The 15,265-nt window shown below is 41.1% G+C and overlaps 1 protein-coding gene across 2 annotated transcripts in view; it reads left to right on the top strand.

Annotated features, from left to right (window-relative positions):
* The window catches only part of LOC124159218 (proline-rich protein 36-like), an 864,854-nt gene that overhangs the window by 550,253 nt on the left and 299,336 nt on the right, over positions 1-15,265 (top strand). The window contains exon 1 of one of the 2 annotated variants that reach the window (XM_046534868.1): positions 10,676-10,816. The exons of the other annotated variant lie outside the window; for it this stretch is intronic. Coding sequence (XP_046390824.1) covers positions 10,762-10,816 — 55 coding nt within the window. The 5' untranslated portion in view covers positions 10,676-10,761. Of the gene's footprint in view, positions 1-10,675; positions 10,817-15,265 lie in introns of those variants that run through there. 2 annotated transcript variants of the gene reach the window in all.

Genomic DNA, 15,265 nt, shown 5'->3' with positions numbered 1-15,265 from the left:
TTGTCGTCGCACTTTCCTAATATTCTTTTGACAAAACCCATTTTACGATTAGCTTGACCGGTTATTTCTCGAATATGTTTATTCCACGATAGATCATTATTGAGTCTAACCCCTAGATATTTCACAGATTCAACTGCCTTTAACTGCGCGCCCCGAATGACATAGTTACGCTGTAGGGAGTTATTCTTCTTCCAGAAATTCATTACGACGCATTTTTCCAAATTTAATTCTAACTGCCAAGCATCGCACCAAGCTTGGATAGCAGCAAGGTCATTCGTTAGTTCATCTATATCTTTGCTGGAACGAATTTCTCTGTAAACTACAGCGTCGTCTGCAAATAATCGTAACTTACTCTGCACTACTTCGCCAATGTCGTTTATATAAAGAAGGAATAGGAGTGGGCCAATGACACTACCCTGAGGAACGCCAGAAGTCACTCTAACCTCATTGGAGACTGCACCGTCTAATACTACTCTTTGGACGCGGTCGCTCAAAAATTCTCTAATCCAGGAAATGACATCTTCGTCTAGACCATGAGATTTCAGTTTTAATATTAACTTTCCGTGGGGTACTTTATCAAATGCCTTTTTGAAATCAAGAAAAATCGCGTCTACTGGAATGTTGTCTTCCCCGGAGACTAAAATATCGTGGGCGAAAAGCGCTAACTGAGTTTCGCACGATCTGCTTTTCCTGAATCCATGTTGATTTCCCATTAATAAGTTTTGCGCGTCTAGGTGTTTCATTACCGAGCTGACTACGATGTTTTCAATGACTTTGCAAGAGATGGACGTTAAAGATATCGGCCTGTAATTAGATGGCTGTTCCTTGTCTCCACTTTTAAATATAGGCGTTACATTAGCGATTTTCCAGTCATTAGGTACTTCGTGTTGCTTGATGGATTTACTGAATATTAACTGCAAGTAGGGGGCAAGTTCTGAGGCTAGTTCTTTATATACACGAGAAGGGATTTCGTCTGGACCAGGTGATTTATTTGGACTAAGCGATTTCAATATATTTTCTATTCCGAGCGTACTAATGTCAATAGCTGGCATCTTATGTAGACAGGGATTGTCATCGGTCCCGGGTGAGTTTTCGGAAGGCTCCGTGAACACGCTCTTAAAGTAGGAATTTAATAAATTGGCTTTATCGTAACTGCTTGTCAACACATCTCCATTGTCGTTTCTCAGCGAACATACGGTAGATCGTTTACCTTGAACTTCCCTAACATATGACCAAAATGCTTTTGGGTTATCCTGTAACTGCTCTACTAGTGTTTTTCTTTTAAAATTCGTGAACGCATTCCTGAACGCTTCCTTCGTGGCGGCTTTAGTCATCCTATATTTTTTAATTATTAGCTCGCGTTCATTAGCGGATAAATCCGTGCTGACTTTTTTCATTTTAGCATGACACGCTCTCTGTCGCCTCAATGATTTTCTCACTTCCGCGTCGTACCATCTCGGTTCGCTGCCTTCTTTTACTATTTTACTAGGGATGTAGCTATTTATTCCCGAAGTTACGAGCGAAAGAAAAGCTTTCCAAGTATTCTCTACATTTAACTTTAATACTGATTCTTGAAACTCGGGGAAAGCATTTTTCATATGACTCTTAAACCCATCAAAATTAGCTCTTTTAAAAATGAAAACTTTACGCTCTTTTTTAAAGTTTACAGCGGTATTTAGAGAAAACTTTGCAGTTACTACCCTATGGTCACTTATTCCTTCGACAGTGCCAACGTTTATTACCTGATGTGGTATATTTGTCGCTAATAAATCAAGAATATTTTCTCCTCTGTTCGGTGCGGATGCTATTTGAAACAATGAATTAGATGTGAAGGTGTGTAATAAAGCCTCGCAGATCACTTTATCCCTCCCACCAGGAATGAAGCTATACTAAGATATTCTACATGCACATTATTGTTGAATTTGTTGAATACTCCGATTTTAAAGGCCAATATGTGCTTCTTTCGGTAGTGTGGACATAATCCAATAAATAAAACGAAAATGTATTATATTTATTATTACTGGCATAGGAATTTACTCTGAGGTGGGGTCGAGATTGGACCACCTCCCTCTCCTTCTAGCTACGTCACTGAATCACAGGTATTTCCCATCCCTGCGTCTGAAAACGAATGAAGGCCTCTCTCGCGTAAACCACGACGAGACAGAAGACGTCACCTCACGTTCGGCCGCGGTCGCTCGCCTCCCCTCCCCTCCTCTGACACCCACCCATTCGATTCCCGAAGCCCCGGTGGGATTGGTGGGTGTAATTTACACATACACCTCCCATCCGACTGCAAAGCACGTGCACATACAAACACATACGCCACGGAGCGATTCTCGCCGAGTTCCCAAAGGTTGGTGATTTCAACGCGCTATCCGGGAGCCGTCCCCATGATAACCCACGCCCTTGCGGTTACCCCCACTCTCGAGGCCTCAGGGGTAATTTAGTCCGCTTTCTCGAGTAGCAGCTCGAAAACGAACGATTGTTGGCATCGTCACGTCGCGAAACGTAATTTTAGACGCATTTCGCCGAAATTGCTTCTTAAAACAATGGCATTGAATGAGAAGGCAATACTTTTCCACATTCACACCATCGAAAAAACCAATCCTTCGGATGCCTTCGGTAAGTGCCTATGAGAATGCTGGCTTTTTTCGCGTTCTCACCTCCTTCCATGGAAGGTGTGCTCCAATCTCCCCCTTGTGTGGGCCGTCGAGTATGTAAAGGAAGCTTTAGCTGAACATTTTACGCAAAGGCCGATTTTCAAATATTATAATGTATGGATATAGTTAAAGGTGTTCAATGTTTGTGATGGCCAGGTGATTTAATGATTGAACAAATTTTCTTTGAGCAATATGATCTTGCGACCCATTGTATGTGAAATTGTGATCCATTGAGTTTCGTAATAAATATGCTACTATTACCGTATAGTGAGGTATTATTCCCTTTGTATTTACATCTACATAATACCCTCTGAGCCACCTCTATGGTGTTTGGCAGGGGGTGATCAATCACCAGCATGCAGCATGCAATTGGACTCCCACATGCACACCACACGGTCCAAAACGTCACGCATACTAACAAATATAAGTACCTACTGATTGCTTATTAGTTTGAATGAAGTTTTTATTCTGATATAGTGGTAGAGTTTACCTTTAATAGTGACGGAGCAGTCTGCACTCGCACTATAAAGAGGAAGAGTTGTATTTGAAAAAAGATAAAGCGTTCGTGTTCATTATTCGGAGGCTCACCGGCTATTCCATTTTCTTTTTAATGATTCTGCTTTATCTTACATTATAGTTAACGTGGTATTTTTCCTATGGAAGACACTCCATTGATATTTTTTTGTTTACATCTCTCTATCCTGTGATGCCCAGTAAAGGTGATTGGGTCTCCGCCTGTGAAGGCTTCGATCATCTACTTCTCACAGTTTTAATGACATATTCTCTGCTAACCTTTTTGGCAGTGCTCTTCGATATTTTTCTCATGAAAGATTGGTAGGTAACGAGAGTATTTGATATTTTTTATTTATTCTATGACTTTGTTGACATTGCCTTCACCAAATTCCGAAGATTCAGACGTTATCATGCGGAAACGTGACGTCACCATTTCTGAGAAAAAAATTACCTCTCCCCATTTTATGTGGAATTAGAAAATTTTTATTCCCATACATCTACATCTACATCTACAAATTACCCTGCGAGCCACCTCTAGGGTGTTTGGCAGGGGGTGATCAATCACCAGCATGCAGCATGCATTTGGAATCCCACATGCACACCACACCGTCCAAGAAACGTCCCGTATAATAACAAACTATACTACTATATGCTGTTAGCAATAGAATATAGAATAGAAATTCAGAAACATGCAGTAAGTTTTACATAGGTTAGTAGGCTACACTACAAGTCATGCAATCTATTTACGCGTTCTATTGCTGCCGTTATAATCTCTTATTGATCGTGGAAAAAATGACATTCGGAATCTGTCTGTTCTGCAATCTATCTCTCTTACTTTATTTATATGATCTGATCTTCCGTAGTACGTTGGCGTCCGCAAGATATGGTTAACCTCGTCAGAAAAGACACTGCTCTTGAATTTATCTAAAAGGTTTAGTCTATTTTTCAATCTACGGTCCGACAGAGATTCCCATCCGAGTTTATGTAAGAGGTCAGTTACACTAACAAGACTATCGTAACGACCTTTCACATACCTGGCAGCTCTCCTTTGCACGCGTTCTAACTCTGTTATTAAGCCTTTTTCATGAGGGTCCCAAACACTTGCAGCGTATTCCAAATGTGGTCTAACGAGGGAAAAGTAGCTAATTTCTCTCACTTTGTCGTCGCACTTTCCTAATATTCTTTTAACAAAACCCATTTTACGATTATTATTAGCTACTCCATCATAATGATAGTGATGCTCTTAACTTCTGTCCTTAAATTACTTTTGCCGTAAATTTTAATTTATCACCTCTTTTTTCTGAATAAGCGAACGATTTCCACGAGGAAACATTTCTTCACCTGAGAGCTTAACCTCAACCTTTTGCGTGATCAACTCCCACATCTTCGTTGTGCCCGTTTCTTGCTGTATTTTTTTACCTTGCCTACCGGCGCACATAAAACGCAACCATTGAAGTCGCATCCATGCGCTCCCACGTAGGTGTCGCTTGCGTTTAACCTTTAACACATCAGCGCCCAGAGGAGTTACAAATGCCATGGCCCTACTCTATTCCATGAACTTAACGTAGCCCGATTCTTTATTAGCTACTCCATCGGTAATAATTTTACGATTGATTCGATATTAGGGTTACACATTTGGTTGATTTTTGTGCCCAAAAAGCGATCCATCAGTTCCTTTAGGTATGACGGCGAGCACACAATAGTAAATGGCTGATAATGGAAAGAAAATAAGTGATGCCAGTTTTTCAATTAAATTGACGAGCAAATTTTTACTCAAATATTTATTACAAAAATACGCTCATTGGAAGACTCACTGAAAAAGGTCTTTCATATTATTTTTCCTGCACGCCCCAAATATATCATATATTTGTATTAGAAAATCCCACCAAGTGTTATCGTCCTCAATACTACTGATACAGTTCTCAGCGATGGTCATTGAGCTGGGAACAACTCTGCCGTTAATATTTTTTTAATCAATTTTTATCGCCACCCTCTCGTGATTGAGATGTGCCCACTTTTGATCTTAGGTCACAATCCTCTCCTTAAATCGTATTAAAAAAATAATCGTGTCAAGCATTTGGTCTAGAACGTCAAGCGTTAGATTTAGTTGGTCGTTTTCTCTGCGATCGATAAGAGACTATAATGGCAGTGTTAGGACTTAGGTATAGATTAGTTGACTGATAGTGTAGCTTACTAACTTATGTATTTTTTAATGCATGTTTCTGAATTATGCTAGTATTTCTAGTAGCATGTATTGCATGCCCTAGCTTCATAGTAAGAATGCTTTCATAAATAGGATATAGTAGAGTATGTGTTACATATATCGTACATGTTGTGCAATGTTCAACGCATGTTCGTTGAAGTAAATTTTAATCCTTAGGCGCATGTTGTTGATGGTTCACCCCCTGCCAAACACCTCTGTAGGTGGCATGCAGGGCAATACGTAAATGTAGATTCTTTGACGCGATAATGTACTTGGCATTGACCTAGTATCCGTCGTCATCAGGGTCTATGCGGTCGATATTAGGTTGATACGTTTGCATCGATAGTTCAAGATTATAATTCAGCGGTTACCAACCTTGTTTTCCTTCCGTACCCCTCTATATTGGAGACTCGGAGGCTGCACGCTAGGCTTAGATTGTTTGAACAATTGAGAATGGATATCTTTAAGAGCGACACAGAGAACATAATATTAGAGCCACATTATATTTCCAGGTCCGATAGAAGCGATAAATTAAGAGAGATGTTTTGCCGAACGGATAGATATGGGAATTCATTTTTCCCCCGAACCATAAAGGACTTTAATAAACGCTAGTCCTAACCTCGTTAGAGCACTTAATTTTTTTTTTTTTTGGGCTGTAAACGGCTGGTGTCCTAACACCCCCTGCCACACGCCTTTTAGGCGGCTTGCGGGGTATTTTGAAGATGTAGATGATATGCACGCGGAATCGGGAATAGGTACAGATCCATGGATTATCTTCATCATTTAATTATTTCCTCCAATTTTTGAGATGCGCGGTGAAATGCCGATTGAGAAAACTTGGCTTGCCTCGAGTTTGACCTCGAACTATCAATTCAGAATTTGATAAAAAAATTACCCAACATGAATTAGTGTGACCCGTATTTCAATTTATTTTCTCCTTGGTATGACCTGTTGGTGTATTTTAAGTGCCTTACATATTATTTCACTCTCTGAAAGAGACCTAAGTATGGTCGAGTCTATTTGTCCCAAAATAAATTGTTTTCTATCCCATTTAATTGCATTTTTTAATAGAATTCATAAAAAAGAAGATTAATGTACTCACCTGAGAATTCCATTCATTTTTCTCGCATGTCAGTATTTTTTAATAAAAGGCTTTAGATAATTTCAATTTTTTCTCACATAAAAATTTTATGGGTTATTTTAAGTCACCTTGTGTTTTTATTGCTTGAAACTGTTAAGAAGTATATGATTCATCGCATTATAGTTGAAGATTTGGACTTATATTTCGATGTGTACAATTTGAAAAGTCATCTTTACAGCTTTTTCTAGCATTCTTACGTTATCTAGCCTAGAAAGAGTTGATGGCTGCGAGAAAAGGCAATTACATACGCTTTTACTAACGGGGAAGTGAACACGTGATACCTAGCTTTCCTCATGAGGTAGCCTTGGAATCGTTTGCTTAAGGAGCAGGGGTCATGGGAAAGAGTTAACGGGAAAAAGGCATAAAAGGACTCCTTTGGCTTTGTGTCTTTGGGAGGGAAGTCAGGAAGGGGTGAAGGCTAGTTGGAAAAACCCTGGGCTTGGTCAATGGTCGTTAGGGTGGGGAATGGTCGCCAATATCATGGGAAAAGATTTTCAAAATGTTGGTGGGAAGTCCCACCGGCTAAATGCCTTATGTGCTCCACACTTCAGTGACCCCTACGAATGATTGCCTTCTTTCCCTGGGTAGATAGTGGATACAAGGCAGCTGTATCATTAGGTCTTCTCTCGATCATTTTCCGCGAGTGGACTCGTCCCTTAGGCCCATAAGTTAAAATGCCTCCAACTTTAAAATGCATACAGCTATGCCAGTCCTGAATTTTTAAAATCCTCTTTGTCTTTTGATCTTGAGTAAAAATATGGTTCATTTATTTCGCTTAAGGCAAGCATTGGTAACATGTCTTCATTCTCGATGAAATTATTTTATTTACTCGTGAAATTTTTTCGATGCTACGAAATCTTAGTTTTGGCGGTTGTTTATCTAAAAGCAAGTGTGTTTTTATTATTAATTTATCTGTTAGTGCGTATTATATTTAAGACACAATTATGCTATCTATGCGTATATTTCTCTGCTTTAAAGGAATTATGGAATTATTCAAAGAAAAATGCAACTGAAGCACTTTTGTTGATTTCTTTGGATTTATGTTCTTTTTGGTGAATTTCTTGTGGGCGTTTTGCAGTGACGGTAATAAATTTTTCCGAAAAAAAATCTTTCGTCATCATCCATTCGCATTTTTTTATGGGGGCCAATCATGAATAACGACATGATTTCGATTTAACTGTGTTCGCTTACCTACCTCGTACTCAAATTTACTGCAGTGACTGAATCCGGCCAGATGTCATTACTTCCCCGAACTCGGATTAGTGCAATGGTAGATTCAATCGGCGATTTTCATCCCAACTCCTCACCATACTCATTTCTCTCCATATTCTCACCCATTATTGCGCTTCATAATAATGGAGGATATAAATTAACTTACCGAGACTACTCCTTATGTCGTAGAGCAAAGTATTTTTCCCCATAATTGTATTTTTGATGGAAATATATATTTCACTCTCAAAGAAAAGTTTTCCGATTACGGGGTCTCACCACCTTACGCGTTTCCGCCGCGTTGGTTTTTAGAGGTTGACGTCAATATCGCCGGGATTTTGTCTGGTGTCTGCACTTCGACGTGGAAGTGCAGACACCTGGTAGAATCACGGCGAAAACTGTCGTCAACCTCTGACAATATTCGGAAGATCCGGCGAATCCAGAACGCCACGAGTCAGCATAATTTTTTAATGCAGAAATTGGTGGAGGATTAGTTGTCTACGAAATGCACCGCGCTGCTAGCGCAATTCATTGCAATAAATAAATCTGCTGTAAAAATTCCGGAAGATCTGCGACTATCAACGACTTGATAGCAAGGACAGAAGTTGATGGCATGCGGTGAGGTAGGATCTAATACCAGAGCGCGGATGGTAGTCAGTCATGTGGCGGTGTATAACCAAACGGCTTCAACAAGGGAAAAGGGCAGTGATGAGGACCGGAAAGGATGAGGGTGCTTTCCTCCTCACGGGTGGTAGTGGTGGTACATTAGGGCGGGTAGCGCGGGGGCGGGAACGAGAGGGGTAGTTGAGGGGGTGAGGAAGCACGTGAGGGGGGCAAAGGGCGGGGGAGGGGAAGGTTTTGCGCCGCGGGGTTACGCAGGTGGCCGGGAGGGAGGGGTAGAGAGAGGTAGCCGGAGGACTCGCAGGGGAAGGGCAGTGGGTGGAGGGGGGATGGATAAGCGCGGGAGGGGAGAGCGGACGAAGAGGTTCTCGGAGGAGGTGGCTTTGACTGCGGAAGGTAGGGGAGGATCTCACCGGGGACGGCTTCGCGCTCCCACTAGCGCCTCAGTCTGTGCCGGCGGCCGCCAGCAAGAACAAGCATTCGACGTCCGCGGAGGCTTCACGAACGTCACGCGCCGTGGTATTGTTGTTGTTTTTGTTCTCGCGGCGTGGTTCTTTTTTTTCGTTCGGTCCCCGTGTCGGGCACGGAAGTGTTACAGGCTACTGTGCCACGTGGGAGGAGACCACCACTACTAAGTGTTTCGAGTGTTGTTGTGTGATTCAGTGACAAGGACCCCCCACTAGCCTGAGCGGACGGAGTATCGCGGGACGAGTGGTGTTCTCGTGCTGTCATTACTGTGATTTTCCTCCTAGACCAACTGATGGAAGATTGTAGTCTAAACGACGGGGAAGAGATAGTAAACTAGTAGTGTACGAACTTCCTATTAGACATTTTTCTTCGTGAAAGAGAGATAAGAAAAAATAGATCTTTCGTCCCATTTCTTCCATTGTTTGTACTATTTTTGTCGGCATTTTATTTCTGAGAAATAAGGAAATTAGAGGCGCATTGATGATAGCACGTGATGTGTTGAAATAATTCGATGTGCTGAAAGTGGTTGACTTAAGTTTGTTCGCATGGTCACTGACAGTTTCGTGTGTATTTTATCTTTCGGACGGACCGAATATAAAGATTTCAGTGCGTTATTGAGGTTTATTTCATTAGTTTGATTGCTTTCTTTCCTTATTCGCCTCCAAAGGACGCGCGCTTCTGACACCCATCATCTTCAAAGACCGTCTCCCGCGGTCAGCGGTCCATTGTCAGGCGTCGATGTCTCCAGCGCGTCGAGGCTCTCCGCGCCGCGCGCCGTTCTTGTGTCGTCCCTCTCTTCTGCTGTTGGCGTGCGGGAGTGGTGCCGTGGTGGTGTGGGAGTCGAAGTCGATGAGGTCGCCCTCCGGTGACGCACCGCACCATCGGAACTGTCATTTCTCCTCCCCTTCGTAGCCGTCTCGCGGCGATGAACTGTGACCCCGTCGTGGCGTGACAGGTGGTCGCTATTAATCCTGCCCCGGCAATCGCCCACGCAACAAGTGTGTGTCTCTTTTCCTTTAGAACAAATAAGGCGCCTCACTCCTCCACTCAATCTTTTACCTCCACTTTGCCCCTCGAGGTTTCGTCGCTATTTGCCCCGCCCAGCGAGTCATCAACGCACGTAAGCGAGCCATTCTTTGCGGCGACGGAGCAAAGCTTGACACGTCTCCATTTCTTCCGAAGGTTGTACGAGTGACAGTTTTAGCCGAGAAGAAAAAAAACCGGGACCTTTTGCTCTCTTCTTGAAGGTGGTGATATCGCTCTATTTTATCGGTGCCACCTCGAATCCAAACATTTTCGCAAGGTTTTCCCCTTTCGATATCGTTGGGGTAAACACGGGCAGTTTTTGGTGTCAGCTTTGTTTGAAGTCGGCGACGGATTGATAAGGTACTTGATCTCGGCCTTATCTTGTTGTGACTGTTCCTCGCCTCTCTGAACCTAGGCGTGGCCGCTTTGTGACTCAGCCTTATTCCTGTGACACCTCTTTGTGTTTGGTAAAATTCAAGCTCTCGAAGACGTCAAGAAAGGGGTAGATTAACCATATCTATGTCACCCCTGCGTGTGAATCCTCCGTAAGATTGAAGACTCCTGTTCACGGATCCCTTCCGAAAGTCTAATTTTACCGAAAATCCTCGGAAAGTGGTGATCCCTGAGTTTCCGCTCGCGACCTGCCCGACTGAACGGCCATCCGTCTCTTAACCGGCCGGCGCCCGCGTATCTTGGGACATCCTACAAGGTCTGCCCGGCCGCCTTCCCCTTCGTAAGGACCCCGAACGGATCTTCCCGGGCGCCAACAGCCTTCCCTCCCGCCAGACAGTTCCCTATCGCCCGTAGCGCCCACGGCAGCTCGTCAGGAGCGCGCATACTCCGAGGGTTTAACTTCCACGTCAGCCCTGATTTCTCCGGCCATCCACAGAGGAGGGGTTCACCCTCCCGGTCCATCAAAAATGAGGGAGCTGGACACTGTCAGCCCCGTCGTTTGGCCCGCTTGGTGCTATTCCGGTGAGTTTCTTCTCTTTTTGTGTTTCCTCATGGATGACGCATCTGAAATTGACTCTGCGGACGCTTTTGTAGTTGGGAAATTTGGGTCGGGTGACTGAGTTATATCTAAATCTAATTTAAGGGTCTCAACAAATGGAATATGATAGCAACTAAAAGAAATGTGAATTTAAATAAAAATTACGGAGTGCGTTTTACGCAGATTTTGATGGGTAAAATTTTCAACTTCCCGTTAATTTACGAAATTTCGAGTTAAATTAATATTTTTAATTTCTAGACACGTTTATTTTATGTCACCTTAGTTGCGTGGTTTTATTGCAGTGAAATTATTTCCCGCTTTTTCTCGTTTGTTACTCTGGAAGTCCACATTTATTGTCATCTTATGCCGTAATTTATTGTATTGTGATGAAGTTCCTATTAGGGAAAAGATGAAACCTTTTAAGCAGTAGGGAATGAACTTATAACATCTTACCTTTTCTCCTATTTCATTGTTTGCTCATTTACTAAATTTTCGTATGGTAGGTTCCATAGCTTTCAGCAGACCCCTATGACTAAAGAAGCGATTTTGATAGTTTTAAGAGGCAGTGAGCTGATACTTTAAATATATGTTGTTACTTAACAGCGTGCTTCCTTCTAAGTTCGAATAAATTCTAAGACCTCCGTACCATATTTACTTAAGGATCGAGGGTGGTTCACACAAATGACTGTCGTTGAATATATTAGCAAGCTCCATGCAGTGGCAAATAGCAGAAGACCGTGGTAATTAATATTGGTAGACCCTTTCAAGTGGAGAAAACTCATGGAACTGCCGGACTACCTGTTTTATCCGTTCCAAATTTTGGACTTGTTCCGCGAACTCATCGAAAATTAGTTGCCGTTTTTAACCTTTCCCTCCTGTTTCAGCTCTCTTCTCGATGATTGATCTCCACTTGTCTCTCCACTAATCGATTTTTCTCTGCTCCAATAAATTGGGAGCGCCATTATCCACAAAATCATGTTTTATTCAACTTACGTTCTTCCTCATTGGAGCAACGGTTCTGTTGCCACTACTCCTTAAATAATTTTCTCTGCGTTATCTTTTCCTCTTGATCTGTATCTCTTGGTGATCCAATAATCATCTTGGGTGGTATCTCAAGATAAGTCGAAATCTCTTGTACTGAAAGTAATTTTATCTGTACAGCTCGAGCGCTGCTCGGCTGAATTGGGTATTAACGGAAAAGGTGGTTGATTTATGTTGGTTGTTTGACAAGAAATCCGCATTTTTGTGATGAAGACAGCGCGTGAACATTGCTGTTTTTTGCTACAGAATAACTAATTTACATCCAAATTTATAGCTTTTGTTGATTTTGCCAACTTTTGAATGGACCATGATCAAATAAATCACCTTCTGAAAATATAGGGAGTTAAATTATATTTTACTAAGAAGGTCTTAAATGCATGCATTTTCACCATCGAATACCACCTCATGAAACAGTTGGCTATCATCCTCAAATAGCGGATAGGTCTCGAAGAATTTAACTATCTATTGTTGCTTCATTTTTAATGGAGCACATTTCGGTAAAGCGTCGTATTAAGTATCCCTTAAAGTGTTTCTATTTTGTGTGAAATACTCGACGAAGGAATGGCATAAGTGCCTGTCAGGTAAACTCCACGTGTTGTCATTTCATCATCATCACAAGCTTGGCTAAAGTATATCTAATTTTAAGAATGGCCACATTGAATTATTTAAAAATTTAAGCATGCATCTTTTTTGCGTATAGATATTACCGTTGTCTTTTTCGTAAAAACCTTAAAATTAAATAATGCCTGCTGGACTCGTACTCTGCAGTGTGTGTGCATGTAGTCAGACATATTTCCTGCGGAGCAAGTAATTTTATGACGTACCTTTTATCTGAATTTCCGCATTTTCATGTTTTTAAATGTGGTAAGTGTCGAAATCATTAGATGGCGAATTTTGAAATTTGTACTTAAGTCCCCTTTCTCAAACTATAACACAATGTTTTTTAAATTAATTTTATTAAAGAGTTTATAATGGCATGACTTGTCTATTTTTGTACCTATTTTTATACAAAATAAATCAGATTGCACCAGTGTGATAGGAAGGTCGGTTATTATGTGAAGCCTATCAGTAGATTTCTTCTCTATCACAATAATATAATCGTGGGTGGATATTTTCTAAATGCTTCCGATCTAAACTCTTTCTTCTCGACTGTGTGTTTTTTTTTTCAATTTTCACCCTCCGTCACTCGCCAGAAACCCCTCGGGTACACCCGGTTGTATGCCTTTCAAATGATCATGCCTCGGAGCCCTTTTTGAGGAGAGACAAAACGTTCCCTTAATCGAATCCGCTTTCGCGAGAGGGCGTAGTTTGTTTATTTGCCCCGCGAGAACGGAGAATTGCGTTTTGAAAGTGACCTTTCGTCAATCATTGACTGCTTTCAACAGTTTTGAGCGGGGCAGTCCTCATTAAGAGGGAAGAAGAGTTTTACTGAGGGTAGGGTAGGATTGTTAACGGAGAACAGGGGGAATCGGGAGAAAGAGACTAGAGTCACGTCGCCCAAAGGAATATTATTTGTACCCATTTTTTATTCTGATTAGCAGGTAGTTCAGGGAAAACATGGAGAAATTCTTCCCTTTAATCCGGTAGAAATGTTTTTTTTTTCCGGTGACTAATAATTTTACGCTCCGAAACCGAGCGGTGTATATGTTATTTGTCAATTCCGAAACAAGGACAATGCCATTGGAGGTACGAAAATTTCTTAAACAAAGGACATAACACTTTTTCATCATCACCTGTGGAGCATTTCATACTGCCTACGTTTCTGGGACTTCTTCCTCTCCCATTGTGTCTGGACGTCCTCGGGCTCCCATTCTCATGAGATTTTGCACCCGGGTGATATATATAATTGAAAACATTGGCTGTCAAAGGTTGGAGAATTCTCAACGCGGTTGTGTAGTTGATGCGGCATTTCTACTCTTGCCAATGAACGCGTATTTTTATCGACTATTGATATTTTGGAGGAGTTGTCGGTTTCCGTTTCATATCAGTAGTACGTATTCAAATCAGTAATGTAAAGATTCAATAATTCAAATAGCATTTTCTTCGTAATAACTCTCTTTATATAAAGTGTTAAATAGTCGAGGGATATAATATTCGCGGGACACATTAATATTTTTGGAGGCCCCTGGTTGTTAACCTTGAATTAGGGTGATTGTAATGTTTCATTGCTGCTAAGCCTTAAAAACATGAGTTAATCAAACTAACAGTAAAATTCAGAGTAGATAATGATCCAATATTCAGCTACAAGGGAGCGTTGTTACTGCATTATGTTCACATGACATATGTTCTTCTATTCTTTATGTCCTTATCACTTTAAGTTCGGGGTCTTAATGGTCCTCGTTTGCTTTACGCATGAATGCTGGTAGCGGTTGATGCCTTGATATAAGGTTCAATTGCGTATATTGGCGGGGATTGCTAGTAACTCGTTGGAAGAGACTGCATTCATGAATAAGGTTTCAATATTCCCTAGCCTTCCCTTGAAATCGCATTACCTTGTATATTTTATTGTAAAATAGTTTGAAATCGTTAAGATTATTGAAAAGTGCTTGCTTGTTTCACTTCATCATTTTGAATCAGTCTAATAATGGAACATGCAGTGATAAAAACACAATTGTTTTGTTTTAGAATGGTAAGTTAGAAAATATAATCAGTGGAATTTCCATGACGGGTGTAATGGATGTCTTATAACATCTTATATTGAGTATATTTAAAATTTTACCAAGTTAATATGATCTACGTTAATTTTTGTACGTGTATCGAGGTTAAAAATACGGTTCGGCTTTTATTAAATTGGTAGCCCCCTGTTACGCCTCGTTTTCAGAATCGGTCAGCGTAAATTTGGATTCTAGATTTGAGGCGCTGTAGTAGCGGATTTGGTGTTTTAATGTGAATAGTTTTTTTTAGTTTAATATGGTATATTTAAAGATTCTGTAAGAGTAGTCAAGATTGGTTACGACCAGGGGTTGAAAAATAATTTTATTCGATCTGTGATATCCTCCTACCGGTGGTCGGTGGTACACGGTCTTATTTCAATTTTGGATTTGCATTTAAACTCTGTCGTCAGCCGTAGGAATGTGCGCAAAGGAAGATAAAAAACGAGAAGTTTAGATATGAATGCTAATCTAGCTAGATATAAATTAATCAGGGCATAAGTTTGTTGAACTGGAAATCTATCGCCATGCGAGTTTATGGACATTTTTGTTTTTGCATGGATTTCTTGATATAAAAAATAGTTTCTTCAAGTAATTTCCTTTTTTGCGCGTTCATTGGATATGAGCCAAAGAATCGGTGATGTGTATAGCTGTTAATTCAACCCTAAATTCAAAATGGAACGGTTTAGCTACTTGGATTCTTTAAGGTCAATATAATTTTCCCCTGCGGCGTTACGCGTC

The sequence above is a fragment of the Ischnura elegans genome, chromosome 5 (genome assembly GCF_921293095.1).
Source record: "Ischnura elegans chromosome 5, ioIscEleg1.1, whole genome shotgun sequence".
In the NCBI taxonomy this organism is placed as follows: Eukaryota; Metazoa; Arthropoda; class Insecta; order Odonata; family Coenagrionidae; genus Ischnura; species Ischnura elegans.
This window is presented reverse-complemented; position numbering and strand designations above follow the sequence as displayed.